The 21593-nt window shown below is 30.3% G+C and overlaps 1 protein-coding gene across 2 annotated transcripts in view; it reads right to left on the minus strand.

Moving 5' to 3' along the window:
- Positions 1–21593, minus strand: part of LOC125066344 (pituitary homeobox homolog Ptx1) — a 44811-nt gene that overhangs the window by 13438 nt on the left and 9780 nt on the right. For both annotated transcript variants that reach the window (XM_047674395.1, XM_047674394.1), the window contains exon 3: positions 4319–4447. In XM_047674395.1, coding sequence (XP_047530351.1) covers positions 4319–4447 — 129 coding nt within the window. The remainder of the gene's footprint in view (positions 1–4318; positions 4448–21593) is intronic.

The raw sequence follows: 21593 nt of genomic DNA on the forward strand, positions 1-21593 counted from the left end.
CGGAACTATTGCGAGGGGACAAGTGATAGGAGTTATTACATCAATACCTGATAAGCGCGATCGCAATCAACACATATTGGCTTAGTCGAAATCCCAGTGTCAATGAACCGCTCGCATGCTATAATTACTCTCTGTTTTAGCTTCTAACTGGGTTAAGGTAACGATTCTGATATCGGCAATCGCATATAAGACTATTACGGTACAGCTATCTGCACCCGCCTTTAATAGACATCTTGTGATCTGACTCGGTAGTCTATAGTAAAGCCTAGAGTTCATATGGAGAGAAGTTTACGCCGTAACGTGCATTTCGGTAATTTGCAATTGGACGATTCTGTTCTAGAATTCTTGGATTCTACTGATTACTTACTTTATAGCAAAAGCAAAAAGTAATTTTATAAGTAAAGTTGACACTCTTAATCATAATCATAATGGTATTGAATATTACGCTCAACCTTTAGTTAAATTATTTTACGTATTAATTTGCAAAACATAAACACATTATGCAATACACTAAGTACATAAATAGTATTTGAATTCAAATCTAGGTTCAGGTAAATTTTCGTATATGATACAAAATACGAAGTCATATTTGTATATGACCAGTTTCTCTTATTGATATTAACATTTCTTGCATATCCAAAGCATTGTTATAAAGTAATGTTGTTGGTACAATAAAAATAAAGCAGGCTGAGTCCATAAACAAACAGAACCCTAACAAATTGATTTTATAATTTAAGAAGTTTACTACACGATTGAGTACATACACTGACGTGTGTCTTTCAAAATGAAGTCATACATTTGAAAGCCTAAAAGACCTGAGCCACTGCTCGTTTATAAACACATACATGTTTATCTTATAATCAAAGTAAAACAAAGTTAAAATATAGGTTCAAGATATAATTAATTGCATCTGTCTTAAATTGATATAATTAATTGCAAAAATATATCACGATTAAGTGATTATATAACAAAATTTTGTATTTACTTATATTTTATTAACTTTTTAGAAAAAGAATATTATTTATAAAAATAAACTATAATTTTTGGCCTATAAAATTTATATGTTATGAAAGTATATTAAAATCTTTTAAGCATAGTGTATTTACATGTTTTTGATCCGAACATTTAACTATGTATTTTAAAAAAAATAATCATAAAGTATTTATGAAGACAACAATAATATGCATTATGTATATAATATGAACATAATATTGTAGATTTATGATAAACACATAATATATCTTTCAAACTATACTATATATATACTATATATACTATGAACTGTTATATTTGTAATTTTATATTGTAATCGGATTAACAACGGCAATTTTATAGCTGCTGCTTATCTTGATTGAAGACAAATTAAATAATTTATTTACAACCTTTTGTGTTGCGATCAAACTATGAATACAATTATTTTATACGTTAATAGTCTTCCTCGTGATTTTAAGCGTACAATTCGATTTTATTCCATGAAGTTGTACCTAAAAAAATTGGCTTTATCGTATTGTTGTTGAAGTCAATTAATTTAACCTTTAATGCAAAATATTTGGTTAAGGTTTTTGTTCCTAATATAGACAATGTATGACTAATAAAATGGCTAAATGGAATGGCAAAACCGTTTACGTAAGATAAAATGCAGACACCTTAATTTGCTAATTGACTCAAACCGGCACGTTATGTATACGATCAATGTTATCAGTATTTATTTCCAGTATTGAAACACGATACCGCTCTCATTGCGAATTATGAACACGAGTTCAGCTTGTACAATTATAAACAAAAGAGTTTACCATGAAATTTTTTAATTGTTTTAAAGTATTCGATGTTATGAGTAAATCTATCTAATCAAAATAAATTTTAGATGTCGAAGTAAAAAAATAAAAAACTAAATATAAATGTAAATCTAGTATATAACAGAGAGTCGACACTCCGACGAAGGGACAAAAATTGTTTTCCTTTGTCTAAGATTTTAGAGTATAGCCATTTCAAGAAACGTGTATTGTAAGAAATGACACAGGACATATTTGAAACGTATCGCCGTCGTTCAAAATAATTAAACTTTTAAGTATGTAACTGATCGTAAGGTATTTAAAAACGAACGCATCATTAACAATATTCCAGAAGTGGGCTGTCGTCTACCAAATCCTTTATTATTTAGTGCTATAAATATACCGCTCCAACCTGAAATCAACGCGATAAGGGCAAGTGAACAATATAAGTATGCCGATACAAAAATTGGGCATCTTTGTGTCTCAATATGTATCGATGAGACAATTTATTTCAGTAATACTTATATTAATTTAAAATTTCACAAAATTATTGAGTTATTTTGGTGGATAATAAATATGCTTTTTTAAAACTGTGTTCTTTATGCAAAACGAAATAACTGAAGAACTTGAGTTTTTTATTTGTACAAATTTTGTAAAATTCAATTCAAGTTCAGCGATTGGCGAGACGACGTAATTAATTTTAAAATGAATAATATTTATATATATAACAAATGCAAGTTTATATATATAACAATATAAAATGTAAGTTAGGGACATCGTGTAGCGTTTTCGAAATAAGAGAAAAAAAATCATCGAATAATTTTCAAAAAACGATTGTAAAATTTAAAATCATCAATAAATATGGGAAAAATAAAATTAACCAATTGATGCTTTGCATTCCAAATTCAAATCAAATCATAAGATGAAGTCAATAGAAGATTTACAAGTTTCCTTTTCCCATAATATTGATTTAAATTAAAGTAAAATTTATGATAGTATCAATAAATGCTGTACCTACTTTCTCATCTTTACCTTTACCTTTATATATCTAATAGAATCCTAAATGGCGACCGAAGCCGTCTCAAAAAAGGCAGTTTTTTAATATAAAGCTAATGGATTACCTATTTTTGTGTACTATATTAAATATAATCAATCTGAAGGTGTAGTCATCGATGTATAATGAACAAGGTGGGGATTAAGGTTTCGGTTTGGACAGGACGCTACCGCTTGCATTCGCGGGCGATTACGATACGACTCGATAGTCGATACAGCTGATAAGTGTTATCATCGATACGCTTTGTGCGCCCGCCGACCCATCCATCACTCCAAAACAACCTTTGCGTTTGGCCGACGACACAAGCAAAGGTAAATAGCGCAGTTAACATGTGTTTCGATATATAGATACACGAATCCACTTCACGCCCGACACTCGATTGTGATAACACATTTCCTTTAATGTTGCTTTCAACTGGTTATGTAACGAGTGCTCCTTGTGGTGGCACTTATTCACATAGTTTTGTACGTATGTATTGATATTTTTATATATGCAAGAATGGGAAAATTGGACGAAAAAAGTGCTTTTAAATATCTCATTTTTGGACAGAAGGTTTGAAATCGGTCTCTCCCAAGGAGAAAGATCTTGTTGATGTTGACTAACTAATTTTGTTATATATAATTACAACGCTGCTTGATGGCAGTTTTGTTTATGTTTAAACTTATTCCACATCAAATTCAGTACCACCGACGGGTAACGTAAATATAGCTAATGCTACTGGTCCGGAGTCCGGATTTCAAAACTATTCAGCAATTATATTTTATTATTTATTTTTATTTAAGCATTTAGTTTAAATAAAAGCAGTATAGTGTAATACTTCAAGAATTAATACAATCATTCGCGATAAACAAAAAGTCACGCAACAACCATCGTGCTACAGGTCCATTTTAACACGCGTGAGGCTGGCTGCATGTGTGCCAATGTTTGCCGGAGCATTAGAGTAACGCGCGTCGTATTTACTCATAGATTTCCCGCCTCACTCAGTTTGCGCAGTTTTAATTTTGTCAATTTTGCCGACGAATAATATAGTTCGGAAATATAAATCGCTTTCGTTATTATAAAATGTTTTATACTTAATTGTAAACATAATGTTGTTTTAAATACTTTTCTCCAGGGACTTTAAAAAGTTTTTGAGTCAGAATGGTTAAGAACAAACAATTCCTTGGAGTTGAAAACTTCATTGGCTCGCCAATAACGAAGCATAGTGTAGGTAAAAAAAAATACGCAAATATAGATCTATTTTTATCTTATAAAATTACGTATAAATTGTACGCTTCTTTTATTTAGGCTGTATCCATGTTTTATTTATTTATATTCTCATTGTGGTGTGCAATAAAATCTAAAGAAGGACCTCATTGGTTACTGAATGTAATATGTATTGTTCAGCTAGAATAAATAGCTTACTTACAGTAGCCCTTTGTTTTGTGCTGAGTATTGAATACATCAATCAATAATTATTATATTATAAAATAGAAAATGTATATATACTCACTGTCGTCTGTTAGTTTCCGATCGCGTCTCGGCCGTGGCGGCGCATATAGAGAGGACTGATCAACGCCCGAGCCACCAGAGGCCAGTGACGAGTGCCCGCTATCTCGAAACTCACCAGTTTCTGCCCACACTGTAACAAAAACAACGTTGCTAGAACCCTTTTTATACAAATACAGAAGCAACCGAGATGGCCCAAAACATAGAACATGTGGATATTAACTTTAATTCCGGAGTTCAAATCAGATGCAAGCCAAGCTCTACTAACTTTGCATGTGCTTGATTTTGTTTATTATCTCGTGCCCAGCGATGAAAAAAAAGCCTTCTCCGTAATAACATATCATTGTCTGGATATTAAATTACTGTTCAATTGTTCATGTTACTGTAAAAAACAACAAATCAACAACAACAACAACATCGTCGTTATAGGCCCAAAGACATAACAACTGTTCAGAGGAACTGATTGTTGATTACGACTTGACCACATGAATAAACCTTCGTAATTGTGAATATTATATTTATAACTAAATGTGACCACTTATTTTATAGTAAGTACTCATGCGAAAATTTATTTGATAACAATTCTATTATTGACATGATTCTAAGCTAAACTGCTAAATAATACCACGTTGGTTAGATAGTGAGCATGCCAACGATTCGCTCTACCGCAGAGCACGTGACAAAATAATTGTTACACGCTGATTATTTCAGTAAATATCCTCATTGTTTAATCAAATATAAACCAATGCAATTTATAACGGTAAAACGTGCATTTCAAATAAGAAAAAAAAATGTTATTTTTTTAAATTATTAACGTGTATTTGATGGCTTAGTTACGTATATCATGTATATGGGAGTTAATTGACATCCCGTAGGTTTTAATGCAAATATATCCTAGTGGTTAAGTTAGGTTAGTAATATTTGTGGAGTAAATAATAGACAAAATAAAGTAACCAGTTAAACACAATGTCAATTTATAATTTAATATTTCACGCTATAAAAGTGTTTAATTTATAAAAGGTTAGGTAATAATATATCTTAAGGCAACTAAATAGGCACTAATTTACAAGATCTTGACATTATAATGTATACGTTTAGGGACGTTGACGCCTTGTCGCTTTGTAGTAATTAAACGTTCTGAAGTCGTAAATAAATTACTCATGATAGACGCGTGTATATAATGGAATACATATATTCAATTCATATACTCGGTTTTGTCATTATAATCATGATCATTTATACAATAATATTATACTATTGACTATTTAATTTAAAAACTAAACATTCCACGGAATAAAATTTTTATTGATTTGTTTAAGAAAAAATTGCAATATCATGTCATTTCATTCAAATAGAAAAACGTCCTCGTCTCCCCACGAATTCTCAGTCAATTTAATCAATTGTCTTTTCTTACTGTTATTTTTAAAGCTAACATCTTTATTGTGACAGAATGATTCTATTGTTTTGGGAAAAGTCACGTACCGAGAATCGACGACTCGTTAAATTAAAAAAGAAATGTAAAATTTCAGAAGTTTTTCTTTTTACAATTGAAAAAGATTCGAAGTAAGTAGCCTATAACATCGAGCTGTTTATTTAAAATTAATTGGACAAAAAGTGAACAGATATTTTTCAACACGCCTTTTGTGTGACCACAGAGATTACATAAGTATTAGTGAATTAATTAATTACATTTGATGTCACTGAAAATCTTGTATTTTTTTTAATTACGTATTACAGACATAATTTTTCCTTGGTTGTAGAGCATTTTGCAAGGCCATATGTGTAGGTACCACCTACTCATCACATATTCTACTGGCCAGACGTAATACATCGTATTATTGTGTTTTATATAGTATATATATAGTTTGGCGGGTGAGTGAATCGGTGTAACTACTGGTACAAAGAACAGCTCTTAATTCCTAACGTTGGTTGGCCCTTAACGTTCATTGGCCCTTAACATCGGGTAACTCAATCACAAGTATAACTACGTATCTATAAAGAAAAACCAAAAAAATCTTGTAATCGTTAACAATTAAAGTGTACCTAATAAGAAGATATGGATAAAATGAAATTAAACAATTATGGATAGTGTTAATTGTCCTATGTCTTATCGGATCATAACTGGAACAAACGTCGGGTCGTACAAACGTACAGACGACACTCGTTCAAATAAATTTTATGTTTGCTGCTTTGATAACGCCTGATAAGCGCCTTCATTGTTTTATTGGGGGTGTAAAGCGTCTCAGTTACAACAAGCTGCTGACAGTCGCACGTAAAAGTGAATAGCCATTAATTACTTAAGGTGTTTCTTATAGATCGGGTAGATGGCGCTACTATATGACTCTAGATTGGCCAAGTGTACAACACGAGAATATATATAAAAAACAAATATATGAATGCTTACATTTTTTGCTTAGTATCTTTGCCTAGTTTAAGTGTCTAGTTCTGAAATATTTAGAAGAAAATATTGAATTATAAGCAAGCATAAATAATATAATCAGTAAAATCCGAAAAATATGACTCTTTAATAAGAAAATTTAAAATATTAATTATCTATTAGATAGGCTTAAAGTATTAACGAATACTTTTTCAATGAATGGAATAATGTCAAAGGTATATAACGATCATAACGTGATTATGTGGGGTATAAATAAAGAGCTAATAAGTGATTACATTTTATCTTTAGTAGTTCTAAGAACGTGTACGAAACTTTTAATTGATTGATAGATCAGGTATCATTTTTACATAAAAGTAATTTCCCTTTCTAACTTTGTACGGGTAAAATTCATTCAAAGTATCCCACTTTCCTTTTCAATAATCCTTTTTCTGTGAGCGTCTATATCGGGAATGGTTCAGTATGCTAAATTTCAAGTTAATCGGACCTATAGATTCGGAGCAATTGGAGCCAGTGAATGGTATCTTTCCAGTATACGGATAATTTTACATAATATATATACATTCCTATATTTAATAATTAATATCGTTTTAAGCGCTACATTATTAACATCCATTCGTAAAATATATTCAATATTTAATTCATAAAAATGGCGATGTTAATTGTTAATTCTTTATTTAAAGGTGAAAAATATCCAAAAATGAAAATTGTTCCAATTATGTTAAATGTTTATGTATTCTTTAAACATGAACAAAATAACTTTTTATTATAAAATAAAAATTAAAATAAATGGTCTTACAATATTCGTACGCGAATGTACTTTACTTGTAATAGTAATTGTATTATTATCATACATACGATACTCCATAATGTTTATAGCAGATTATTATGCATAATTTACTTCTTAAATAAAACACTATTAAAAAATGAAATGCGGTAATCATAAACTTTTATCAAATATTGTTAATAGCAGCAGAATGGAATGGTAAAAGTATACTTTACCCAACCATAGTTCAAAATTAGCATTTATCAAAGTAGACCACGGACCATCTAATATCGGTTGGGCACCACACACATACACTTACTCTACTATCTCTTACGTCGTCCACCTTTCAACAAACTTAGGAGCTAAGATGTCGTCCCTAGTTTCTGTAAGACCACAACAACACTAAGTATTCTGTTTTGGTTTTAGAATTTGTAATGAATGGGTGCTACCTACCCAGATGAGTTTGCACAGAACTCTACTTTATTACAAAACCACCTCAAGAAGTCTTTTGCAATCTGTCATTTATATTAATTCAATTTGGACGTGCAAAATAATTTAAATAATTTGCATATTTCTTAATAAATTAGTTTCCTATTTTTGTTCATTAATAGCCTTGTTTAGTCATCGTCATGATATATTTTATTTTAATATTACAAACATTAGCTAATTTTCCACTGATACTATAAATGTTAAATAGTGTATCTATTATACATTTTTAATAGTGTATCTATTATACATTTCTGTATACAGAAAAGAGAAGAATACTAATTAGAATTAAAGATTTAGAATTCAAAATATACTATTTAAGTGACTTAAATATACCTACTGTTTTAAAAAAGTATGGTATTATTTCAGAGGAAAAAAATAGGAACACTTAACTTCGCGGAGACAATATTAATAACTAATCAAAAAAAATTTTCTAAAACATAATTAGTAGAGTGATAAACAATGACAGTGTCATTCACTTAATTTTTTTTTAATTCTCTTATATTAAATATGAAACTTTGGGCATAAACTATGACTTAACCTGATTTCAGCAACGGCGCCAAATTTCAAAGAAATTTCAATAACGCATGACATATTACATTCGCACACGTGTGATTGCAAACTTACACAATATTCACACTCTCTATTTAATTACACTCATGGTCCGATAAGACGGTGATTCGTCTCGTCCGGAGACAGATCATGGGTAAGACCAACGGTTTCTGATACATTGCGAGGCACAACAATGTAACATTGCCAACTTTCTAACTCCAGGCTCGTACTGAGAATTTCCTAACAAAGCCTTTAGTATTTTTTAATCGACCGGATTTTAATCTTCGGATCTGCAGCCTAGTAAACCAGCTTCAAATAAGTACAAAATTACATACAAAATACATACATAATAGAGTTTCAGATTTTTCTTTAAAATATTTTATTTATTCTTATATAAATATCACTTGAAGTATTAGTAATGCTATATAATATAATAAAAATAGTAAACCAGACAGTCCAAAAACCAAGGATGAGATGCCATAAGTTATCAAGTTAAAAAGTGTAAAGATGATATACAGAAAATGTTGTATTTACACAACGGCTGATAGTCTCGGATGCAAACAGAGATAAGTTCTTGTAATTTATGATCTTGGCCATGAGTACTAAACGAGAAACCCGGAATATTTTTTAAGGAAAACATCTAATTTTGAATTGATAGTCATTTTTTATATAAAGTACATTTCTTATGGATACATTTATTTTTATTTCAGGTAACTCGAAACCATTTAAATACAAGTACTAAAAAACAAGATAGGCAGTGAGCAAGATAAGTAGAGAAATATTAATAAGTAGAATAAAAATTTGCCCCTGAATACTTAAACTATATCTTAATACTTAAACAATATTTAATTATGGTTGCGGTTCGTAGAATACTGGTTGCCAAAGTATCAGGGTACTTGGAGTGATGATGATGATATCGGCCTGACCGATTTCGATCACGGCGGGTAATCTTAAGGGAAACCAGCCAACTGCGCAAGACAATATATTATAATGAACGCTATTACAAACGTTAAAGAGTTCGACAGAAGTCCTTCGAAGAGTTCAGACAAGTGCTGAACAAAAAATTAAAAATTTTAAAAAATGAATTAGTCAAGCTTAACCATCCATCAAATAATATTCACTCATAGAAATAATTAAAAAATCGTTTTCCAATACCGCATTGGACACAAATCTTTTACTCATAAAATTATAATTGAAAGAAGGTCTATGACTTTTAAATAAACATAGACTCCCACCATCTGCCAAATGAAAAATTTATAATATTTAACCGATGATTTAAAAGCTAAAAGATTTCAAAAATTTTTACTCTTAAAAATCTATCTCATTACGTAACGTACCTATAATGTAATCATTAAGTTAGTAAGCGGCTTTGAAAAACGGCTGATATTATATATGTATTTATTACCGTACTTCTTCTACTTAATTTGAATTCGAAGTAAATCTCTATTTTTAACAATCAACGATAAATTGCTTTATATATCATCTAAACAATAACCGACAAATATTAGTTGTAGTACTTAAATAGCTCATTTGTATCGGTTCTGGCGATCTCTCGTTGTGACAGCATAACAAATGTTTGCGCTATAAACATAGCGAATTAATATAGATGATTGTACATTACATCGATTGTTCTTAAACACTGATCTAGAGTTTGATGTATTGTTTAAGCTAGAAACAAATGTTTTGTAATATAACGTATCTATGTATATCAAATGTCAAATGTAAATCTCGTATAAAATTAAATGAACTAACAAACCAAAGTATTTTTCTGTTATATTTATGTCCAACTGTATAATAATAAATAAGTTGATCACTTTTTTTATATTATTATAAAATATTTCCTTTTATTATTGCTCAATATATTTATAATAATACATAAATATAATTTTTCAAACATATCCAATAAGTATAATTTTTAAAAGTTAAAACGGCTTAAAAATAAATTTAGTTTATAATAACTATGACGTACTTTTAACACTGTTAAGTTTGGTTACTATTCTCGACGTGCAACGTTAAATGAAAAGCACTCCACAATCAACTCGTCCAATTCGTTCCGTTTATCTAAATGAGATCGGAACAAATAGCTGTTAATCTCACGAGTGTGGACCACCGAGTTTGTATCTGCTTAATGCCATAATCCTGACGCGGAAGGGCAGGAGTGCCCGCTTCCGACATGAGATGTTTGCCTACAGCAAACGCAACACTATCGGTGTAATAAGCTTCAAAAATAATCGTATCATTACCCATATTTAAAAAAGAAGTATTTCATCGTAACTCGTTTGTATAATTTAGTTTATTATAATATAAACTAAATTATACAAACGAGTGCTATAATACGATATGCTGTAATTTTTATTATGGTTAAGTGTTATTGTGGAAAACAAATTTAAATCTGAAGGCCTTTCTCTGTATTTGAGTCATTTAAATTTATAACTTATTAAAATTTCATTTTATAACGTTAAATGACAGACCTAAAATATACAAAGGCCGCAAAATATTTATTGAAACAGGATTTTAATTTTAATTCATCTATATTTCCAAATTTTAAAGCTAGAGTAATTTGTTACTTATTATATTACAAATTATTCAACAAGATTATCATTAATTCTTGGGAAGATGATAATATCCGATACCTCTAAAATCTTATATAAAGACAATGTACAATGTGAAGATGACCTGTTGCAGAGATTAGCTTACGTAATGAAAAATCTTCATGGAAACGTTTCTTAATCATTGTTGACACCTGACTCTCAAAATATTTTATAAAATTACAACACAAATATTAATACATATTTTATACTTATTAAATACATATTCAATAATTTGAATTACGGGAAATGCAATCTTAACAATTTAATATATTCGTAAAACCATTGCTACTATCATACAAAATAATAACAGGTTAGTTCTCGTTAAAGAAATCATAAAAATCATTTGGCCAAGTAATAAAACTCATATGCGATAAAGATATCGAATGCTACTGTGATTAGTGCTCGGTAGGCACGTCTCAAAGGTACCTGGTGTTGCGCGGTATCTGCCCGACCAATCGCATCGCAACGCGAATTATCGCTCGAATTAATGGCGTGTGAGTTATAAATGGCCGGTGGATTAGGGCCGCACAATTTTATTCCTATTTTACCTACCGTAAAGAACCTTCATTGAAAACGTACACAAATTTGCCCTGAACATCCGCTAATTTTCCTTAACTCTCTCCTTTTCACGCACATCGTTCACCATACGTCTGTTCCGTTCTGACAGCCCCAATTGTGCCACGATTCATCAAAATTTCTCGGTTTACTGGGTTTCCATTGAAATTCAAAGATCTTCGTTCGAAATAAAAGGGGCTAGATTTATTAACGAACCACCTTCTCTTTTCGATATAAATCATGTAATGATATCTACATAAATATGGTACGGAGACTTGGTTCAGTAAATTATATAAAATAAAACTGCTAAAAAAAATCGGAATAGAAAATAGGAAATAGTTATTGTACCCAAGTCCTCAGACAAGCTCAATTAGTATTCCAAATAGCCGTCGACATATTGTACACATAAATGTAAAGAGTGGACCTTTCGGGTAGCACGAACGTCGCATTACTTTTGTACTGCAAACTTTTACATTCGAAACTTAAGTCTTAACTTGTTTAGCATAAGTGCTAAAGTTGCCTGTATTATTCTGGGAGTTCACACCAAGCTCGGTTTCTATTTCACCCAAGCAATAACCGTCTTACTGCTCTAGCTAGTAGGTTCAAAGTGATGAAGTCGCGCCAATCGGCATAGAGTGCGGGACTTTGAGGCTTATAGTAATTGTAATAAAGCGGAGTGCACCAGTTATGGAACGTGAGAGGTTCTAGACCAAATCCCAAGTAAGCTGTAACTTCCTTTTGGATTTTCGGAAGCCATTTATCAGTCTGATGTGGGCGTCTGGAAATTTTTCATGTTTCGTTATTTTAGAGCAGCGACATGACATGTATCCCTCGAGAGCTCTATACGATGTCTATTAAATATGAGACGTTCTTATTCAGGGTCGACTAATACTCAGGTAAATAAAGAAGCTCAATTTTTCTTACTTCTTCACAATAATTAATAATTCTCTATTCGATCATAAAAAAACTTTATCTCATTATAACCTATCTCAGTGAACAGATTCATATAATAAAGTAGAAGTTAAGTCGCAGTTAAATTAGTGTTTATGAGTTTGTTTCATGGGATGCACTGAGGGGCAATAGTTTGTCCCAGAGCGCACATTACGAGGATAAATCAAGTGTAACCCTTCCGTTCCCGCAAGCAAATTACGGACCACCTGAGACTTGTAAAAATGCCCCACAAAATTACTTGTAGTTGCAAAATGCGGTAAATAAATTTAGGGATTGTATTAAGACCAATTTATGAAGTTTTCTATAAACATTTCTGTAAAATAATTACACGAAAGAATTTAATGTATTTCTTGATTAGTGCTGTTATTATTTGTCAATGTTTTTGCTTAACGTTACAGTATATATAAATAACATTATTTTTATTTGGAATACCTCCCAGTGTATAAGCACTAAATAAGAAAAACCTTCTGTAATCGTATAATCACTATTTAAAAATAATTATACGACATATTAATTAAATTCAAACAAATACTCCTTTTTTTAAAAAAATCTTTTAAATTACTAAAAAAGACAATGAAAACTATAACTTGATAACACAATATTAAAGATTTGTTAGAGAATAAGTCGGGGACGTAAAATTGGCAAGAAACAACGAGGGTGAAAGTATTCAGGAGGTAATCACTGGTCCCATATGGACACAAATTACTTTTCGAATGGTGGTTTCCCCATGATGACAGACGAAATGGGGTGCAGTGATACTGTGGATTGTTGTCATTATACGAGTATCATAAACAAAGATGATTGTTCTTTTTATGTCTTTAAACACTATACTTATTTAAAGAAAATATGTAAAGTTATAAATGAGATTTTTTTACTTTTTATATTTTAATAATAAAAATAATGTTATATGCTTTTACAATTCAAGGGGAAACCTTCTTGTTTTAATCGACTCATTTTGACTTATTTTGTTTTGTCTTAAATTAGTGGTAATAATACAGTGGTATACTATTTGCAAAAAGTATGCGGTTGGCATAAAACTTTGTACTTGAGAGTTATACACTCTTTAGCCAAATATTAATTTTTTGATTTTGTTGAAAATGAATCACTAACTAACCACTGAGTTTATTACTGATTCTTCTCGAAAGAAATTTTACTTAGTTGAAGAGGTTTGTGCAAGTCCGTCTGGATTCCACCGATGTATATTCTACCGCTAAGCAGCATTACTTTTTTATATTATTGTATTTTGGTTTGAAGGTAAGTGAGTGAGTGAGTTTGAATGTAACTAGAGGCCTAAGGGATTTAACATCTAAGTTTCTAAGTTTGGTATAGTTAATATTTTCAACAGTGCCAATGACAATGAGCCGTGTTAAACATTTATTATGAGATAGTCCATTAGCCTGTATTCCAGCCTAATGTTATTAATTTAAAAAAAACTTAATATTAAAATATAGTTTATGTAATATATTCTATAAAATTTAAAGAATCCAATAGAACGTATGGAATTAAAATGATCGTATTTTAACTTGACATACATATGTCGTTATATTCTACGCTGAGGATTGGGGTGCCGTAAACGATGCCATTCTGTATATTTTCAATTTGCATAAATATTAGTGCGAGCTGTAATATCATAAATATATTAGTGTGGTGATACTGATTTTATGGCGATTACAGAATTATACCCGCGAATTCGGAGGGCGAAAACGCATTAACTATTTATTTTACTTTCGGGTTTAATATTCTGTTATTATTATAATGTGTCAAATTCTATGTATATTTATGTATATATCAGAACTTTATTATCAATGCTAAAATTAAAATATTACTTTAATAGTTATTATTGATGAATTTATATAAAAGCAGTTTCTTTAATTAGACATAAAAAAATAACGTAACGTTTTAGTGTGATTTAAAATAATGTCTTATTTAAGTAATTCTAACTGAATAGGTAGGTATTAGATGTGATGACGAGTAATTTAATTTACCATTTCACATATCTCGTGGGGCTCGAGTCATATAACGGTGTACGCATAATATTGTAAAGTCATAACACTATAATTACGAGGCGGGTCCCGGAGACCGCGTCTCACAAAGCGACGTCATCCGCTATTGTTGCGCACTGTCATATATCACATGACGTGTCAACGTGTTTTATACAAACGCCTCGTCAGTTTTACATATTAGATTCATTAAAACCCTCGCCTTACGCGTTAAACTAATATATATCGTACATTTATAGAAATATTGAAATTATTATTATAGAAAAAAAAAACAATTAGGTATAACTCTAACATTAACCTATCCATAAGGTGGTATAAAAATTGTACTTCTTAACAATACTCCCAAATTTTTTTTATATTTTTTTTTTAATAAAAAGAGGAGCTATTTTCTAACGAATGATAACGTATTGTCTGAAAGTAAGAATACACAACATACATTATTTTTTGTAAGGATAAGAGATTCACCCGTCGGTAATAAATTACACCAACAATGTACTATTTAATATAATTGCAGTCAAACCAATATCACAGGAGGACATTATCATTGTGTTTATGTTTACGTATGTTTCACATTGTACAGTATTTGGCCATCATGGGCTATTATGTCCCTATTTGTTCTAGATCTTTTGTTGCGGCGAGGGTGACTGAGCAACGTTCAGACAACAATTTGTCATAAAATAAAAAGATTTATTATCCTATGTGTTTGCTATACGCAGCTACTCTTTAACAACCGTTATTTGCCCTTTTATAGCGACAAATAAAATTGGAATGAGAACAGTAATATTATACAAAAGATATGGACATTGTTTTCTAAATATATTACCGCCAGAGCTAATAAAATGCGAAACGTCGACGACGTGAACTTTTCATGAGCTTTAAATATACTTTAAATATTTATTACTTAACACAGTTTGAGAGGATCTTTAATTAAATGACTAAATCACTTTTAGTAATTTATATAACTCAATAAGGTTGGTTTTGAATATATTGTTTAAAATATTATTGACTTTTTATTCCTAAAATGATTGGACATAAAATAATCGTCGATTTTTTTCATAAGAACAAAAACATGATAAAATATTTTTTAGAACAATATTATCTTTCACATTTTATAAATGAAATAAAAGGGCAAGACTATATAACACGTGACGATAAATGATAAGTATGGCAAAGCTGGTCAAAAGTCTATGCTTGTTGATAAATCAATTGGAACTTTTATCTTCAGATATTAATGATAACAATAAATGTTAACAGACAGTACTCTCCGAGGTGTGACGGTTAGATACTGAACTTTAAATGCAGTGTTTGTAAGAATCCCTTACTCATCAATCTTGTGATAATTAATGCTAACCAATATTACAGCTTTCTCAGTCGCCTTTAAAAGGGTTATATTTACTACATATACCCAATAGTGTCAATATAATGAGAAAGTGTAAGGTCGGTATGGTTCTCGTTGACCACAAATCACGACAGATGGGCCGGCAGTGTAAGGGTTAGCTCTACATCTGTCGGCCACTATCAATCATTCTCATCGCAAATACTGTTTGTACCGACGACTTATTGTTTGCCGATACATGTCAATTCTTAATTCTCACTGATTTTCCTGAATCAGCATGTGCTAAATAACTCGTTGATTTATTAACTTATAACTAATGATATAAACATAAGTAATTAAATAATTGATTTGATATAATAATTTATCAAGAAATGTTTGTATATAAATAATACGTATATTAAAATTTCAGCCGATCTAAAAACAAGTCAGAAGATGGTACACAGATATGCATAGTGTGATTTAAATCAATGGTTTACTGGCCGCCTAGCGATGTTAAAAGTAGCAGGTTCTATCCTGACCCCACGAGCTATTGTCGTCCCCAATCCTAGGACAACCTTTAACCTTAATTTAAAAAATCAGTTATATATATTACACACATATGTGGCATCTACCGACATTCTCTATTCTCTGCTTCACAGAGACACATGATCAATAAATTTACGTGATTTCTGAGGGACCAGTATTGTAATGGTATCAGTATTGCTTTTATTCTAACTCCGTTTAGTTACTTAAAACTTCTTAATAGAGAAAACTAGTAACTTTTAGTGGGTTTTTCTATTGGCCTAATGCGAATTGAGAACCTGCAAAAGTTGCAAGTTCTCAATTCGCATCATTGAATGGGATTTGCAGCCATATAAACAAAGTAGAAACATATTAGTAAGTTAAGTAGTCTCTTACAAGCCATTTTGAATCGTAATTTAATATTGAATAAAGTCTAACTCGTAGATAAAGTTTTGAATTGGTAGAACCAGCATAAAATTAGGTAGTACTTTTTTTGCTCTCATGAATCAAAGTACACTACACCATTTATTATATTATCATCAATATAATCTGAGAATAATACACGTAACATATAAATATTTTTCTAAAGGTTAAATTTATTATTTAGTAAATATTTAAGCGTCTACGAAATTTTATTGTTCATCCCAGAAAGGTCGATTTGACTTTGTAGAGTCAGAAACTAGGTGTTACCAGTTTATCATTATTAGTTTTTGTTTTGTTACAGTTTCAAAATATTTTATATCCATTCAAATGTTCAAATCTATATTTGATTTAATTTTAAGTATATTGTGAAACTACCGTATCATTTCCTACTTTGTTAAAAATAATTCGAAGATAATCTGTAGCCCAAAATAACAAATAACTCGCTCAGAAAGAAGAATGAACATTTAGAGCTATATATCTGAAGACGATATGATAGTATATTTAAACTCTCTAATTATTGTATTTATTTATTTATGCGCTGAATACAATTTAAATATTGGTATGATAAATTTTTCTCTATTGATAATATTTTCGAAGTATTTTTGCGTTATTAACATTGAATCTAAGTTTTTTTTACCATATATTTGTCCATAGCTTTTTGGATTTTGGGTAATTATTATAATTCATTTTTAAACAAAATTTAAACAACAAAACAACAACAAAAATAAATTTAAAAATTTGAAATAAAATAGTATCTTAAAAAAAAGTTGGACATCCCCAATAATTTTTTCATCAATAAAATACCGATAGACATGTGTTTAAGCTGTTAAACTTTGTCATCGGCAATTAGTAAAGGCGCGACTAAACAATTTATAGGCCTACCTCTAAGACATGTGACACCCATTCGAAACGGCTGTTAACAAATTAAACCGATTTGTTCTGTTATTCTAATAGGGCGAGATGGGAAGCGAACGCGTCAAGCGTATTTTGACAAAATTTATTACCGCCACGCCTTCTTCAGGGTTTTTTAGGCGGATGCGACATCTGTCGTGCAGAAAATGCATACACGCCCTCCGCGAAAAGCGAGTTTTGAAAATATTGACATTGATGTAGGCGATTTTTTGTTAGATAAAACATCTTGAGCGTGTAATTCTTATGTAGTTTTTGTTATAATTTGTCTGTATCAGTCGCTTTTATTGTAACACATGTGTTAAATGTACTTACTTTTAACATTTTTAATAAACCTAACCTAACATACAAAAAATTACTTAATGTTATCAATGAGTAAGAATCCTTACACTAATTTTGTTTATTTTTGAATATGTGCGTCTAGAATTAGTTCGGGAAGTAATTACTCTGAAAATATAATTAAATATATAAAAAATAAATAAATAAAAGAAAGTAATATACAAATATAAGGTAAAGGTTAATTAAATCATATAAATAACTATTCCCTAGTCATTAAATGCTGTCAATTTTGTTACTAGAAAAAAAATACGGCAAAAAGATAGCTTTGATGCGTACGAGGGACACCGGCACCGGTGTTAAATTCTCGTGTCTCGTCGTGTCACGAGGGTTTGCAATTTTTTTTCATCACAAAAACTTTTATAGTAACGGCGGATCATAGCGGCAGACAGTGTGGCACCAACTTTTTTCGTCACTTTTTGCATCATAAATCAGAATAGTTACGTTAATGTTATTGAGGGAGTGACTTTTTGCCAAGAATACGGCTTCAAAAGTTACCGATTTTTTTTTCCTATTTAATTGTAAATGTATAGAGATTGAATGGCAATTGTTTTTGTCGTGCCAATATGTAATAATCACAATATTGATTCAGTGATATATTTCCACTAAATAATCAGGTAAGTATAAAAAAAGGTAAGTTGCATGAGAATATCTTGATAATGGTCTAAGTACTCCTATTCAATATTATATTTTGATATATCTAATAAATAACTTGAGTTAACAAAATAAAAAATATATACATTTTAAGGAAAATAGAAAGCTTTAAATCTGAGTTACGTGTAGGCAAAACATTAACCATTAACAAAATACGACAGAGCCTTGACGCCACGGGCTGAGATATCTGCCGTTTAGATTTGGAGACGTCGAGATAAACTATATAATCTGAGCCGGGACACGAACTAACAAAACAAATATTGGTACTGGATTAGATGCGCACTCTCCCTGTAATTTACTGCCGTTCACGGATCACCCCTTGAGCAATAAAGTCCATACACTCAAACTTACATTACATTAAGTGCATTTAGTTTTAATAAAAGTAGTTAATTAATAAAATATAAACAGATCGAAATGTCCTTTAGTACAATATAACTTCACTGACAATGAATATTTTTCAATAAGATTATATATTCTAGGTTACCGTATGGAATTAATAAACTTCCCGAAAAAATAGTTCCTGGGTTACGATTATACTCCTAACACTAACAATAAGAAACTACGAGCGAGCTGTCTCGGGTACAAAACGTGCTTAATGCCAGAAACTTCACATTCACAAAATAAATTAAATTTTATTTCTAAATTGAAACATTTTTGTTAATTTGATAAAAAATCAAAATACCGAATCCATATAATTTACACGTATTTCAGAATCGTACAAATCCGCTAAACTGATATAGAACCTTAAATTATTTAAAGACAAATCCCGGAAAGCCTTTCAATTCACCACATAATTAGTTTCCCATTTTTCCCCAGAACCTAATAAGAAGCGGGGTTAACGGGAAGGTGAAAAAAACCTACAAAATCAACGTAGGCTTTAGCAAGATTCCGCAAAACCAGCTCAATTTAAAATTAAAGCCACGAAACGTGTTTTTCGCATATTTTATAAAAATCTGGGGGATATGAGAACAATCTTCGACGGATAAGCTGAAGCCATACGCATTGTCGATTACATTTTAAAAATATATTTTTTATAGATATATTTTTACCTATTACAGCATCAATGTTAGACTAGTAATTTAGATTTGTTTATGAAAGGTACACTGTTACAGGTATAAATTATGATTACAATCTATTGCAAAGTTAAGCGCATGACTCGTAAACTTAGTTTTCGCTTTTACCAATAAAAAATAAATAATAGTATAAAAAGCGAAAAATTTGGACACTCGGCAACGACAGCAATTGACTAATGAACTAACACACAATAGCTTTTTAATAAATAAAATGCAGTCTTCTTAATCCCCCATTTAAATTCAATGGCGAAGCAAGTGTAGGGCTAATCATCACAATATAATGGTTCACCGATTTTAGGGGGATCGTTTTTAATGTGGGACAGAGATAGCGCACGTTTTATGTACAAAAACACTATAAAACGAAAGAGAGAGATAACGTTAAAGTCGATTCATTTGGATTGACTTTAAATGATTGCCTTTTTTGTTCGGCAGTGATGGATTGCGAATCATTTTGTTTACGCCAGCTTCACGTGTGTTAAATCGCATCTACATTTTTATTTTATAAATAATGTATACTGTAATTACGAGTATATTCCTTTAAAAACAAAAAAAATACAATATTTTTATAAGAACCAAGTGAAATATATTTTAAATTTAGTTAGTGTTAGAAAAATGAGACTTACAAAAAGATTTTTGAGTAGAGTATAATTCATGTCGGTTTTACCAATTGTACTTTATTCATTCTGTATGGACTTCCGTGACTAATGGTTTTATTGTAATTTTCACTGGAGATAAAAATATCTTTAGGAGTTATTTATAAAAAGATACTTCGATAAAACAAGGTTTTTACTTAAAGTTTTTGTACAGTATGAGATAAAATAGATAGAAAATAAATAAATTAAAAACTTCTATAATTGTTATAAGTGACGAAAGGAGCTATAGATAAATAATATTAAAATAAAATATAATAATAGTGCTGTCCTTTTATTTTGTCCTTTTTTACTTTATGTAAGTGGAGCACCGTTCATTTGTGCGCAGTTCGACACTAATTGCGTAACTAAACGGCAGGGGCGCGTAATCCTATATTGATGCGTTTGTAAAAACTATCCGATCGCACCCTCTCACCCTACGCGTGTTTCTCGCTGAATAATTCATCAAACAGGTGCATGATGAACTTATTTGTTGCTCATTTTTTTTTATACTTTTAAATATTTTATTTTGTACTTTCACATAAAATTCATTAGATTTAAATTTAACTTTATAAAATGTAATAAATAATGATTGTAAACTATTGTTTTGATATTTATGTCACCAAAATATAGGTTTTTCGGGAGACTGTCAATACTTTATCGCCATACTCTGTCATCTCTATCAATTTCATCTCATTCATCAGATAAAGTAGCGTGAAATTATTTATAATAATATGTTGCATTTTCAAATATATATTTTTGTAGCAATTAATTTTCAAATGTCAATAAAACCATCTAAAATAATTATTAAAATTATGTCTTTTTTTTAGTACGTTTTTTTAAACATTTTAGATTAACCAGCTGACGTAAAAACGCAAGGTGAATAATTCTATTTGTTCATTTACATTTGAGTTTAAATGTGAGTTTTTGAGCTGTTCAATATACTCTTAATATATTTTCCTTTCCTAAATTTTTATTTCCTTTTTTAAATTTACTGGTAAAATGCAGTAGATAATAATAAATATCATATAAAATGCTACGAAGGTTTACAACAACAACGGCAAGTTTCCTCGATTTCCTTTACTACGATACTACTATAAATTTATAAACAAATTTGGTGCG

This window comes from Vanessa atalanta, chromosome 9 (genome assembly GCF_905147765.1).
Source record: "Vanessa atalanta chromosome 9, ilVanAtal1.2, whole genome shotgun sequence".
In the NCBI taxonomy this organism is placed as follows: Eukaryota; Metazoa; Arthropoda; class Insecta; order Lepidoptera; family Nymphalidae; genus Vanessa; species Vanessa atalanta.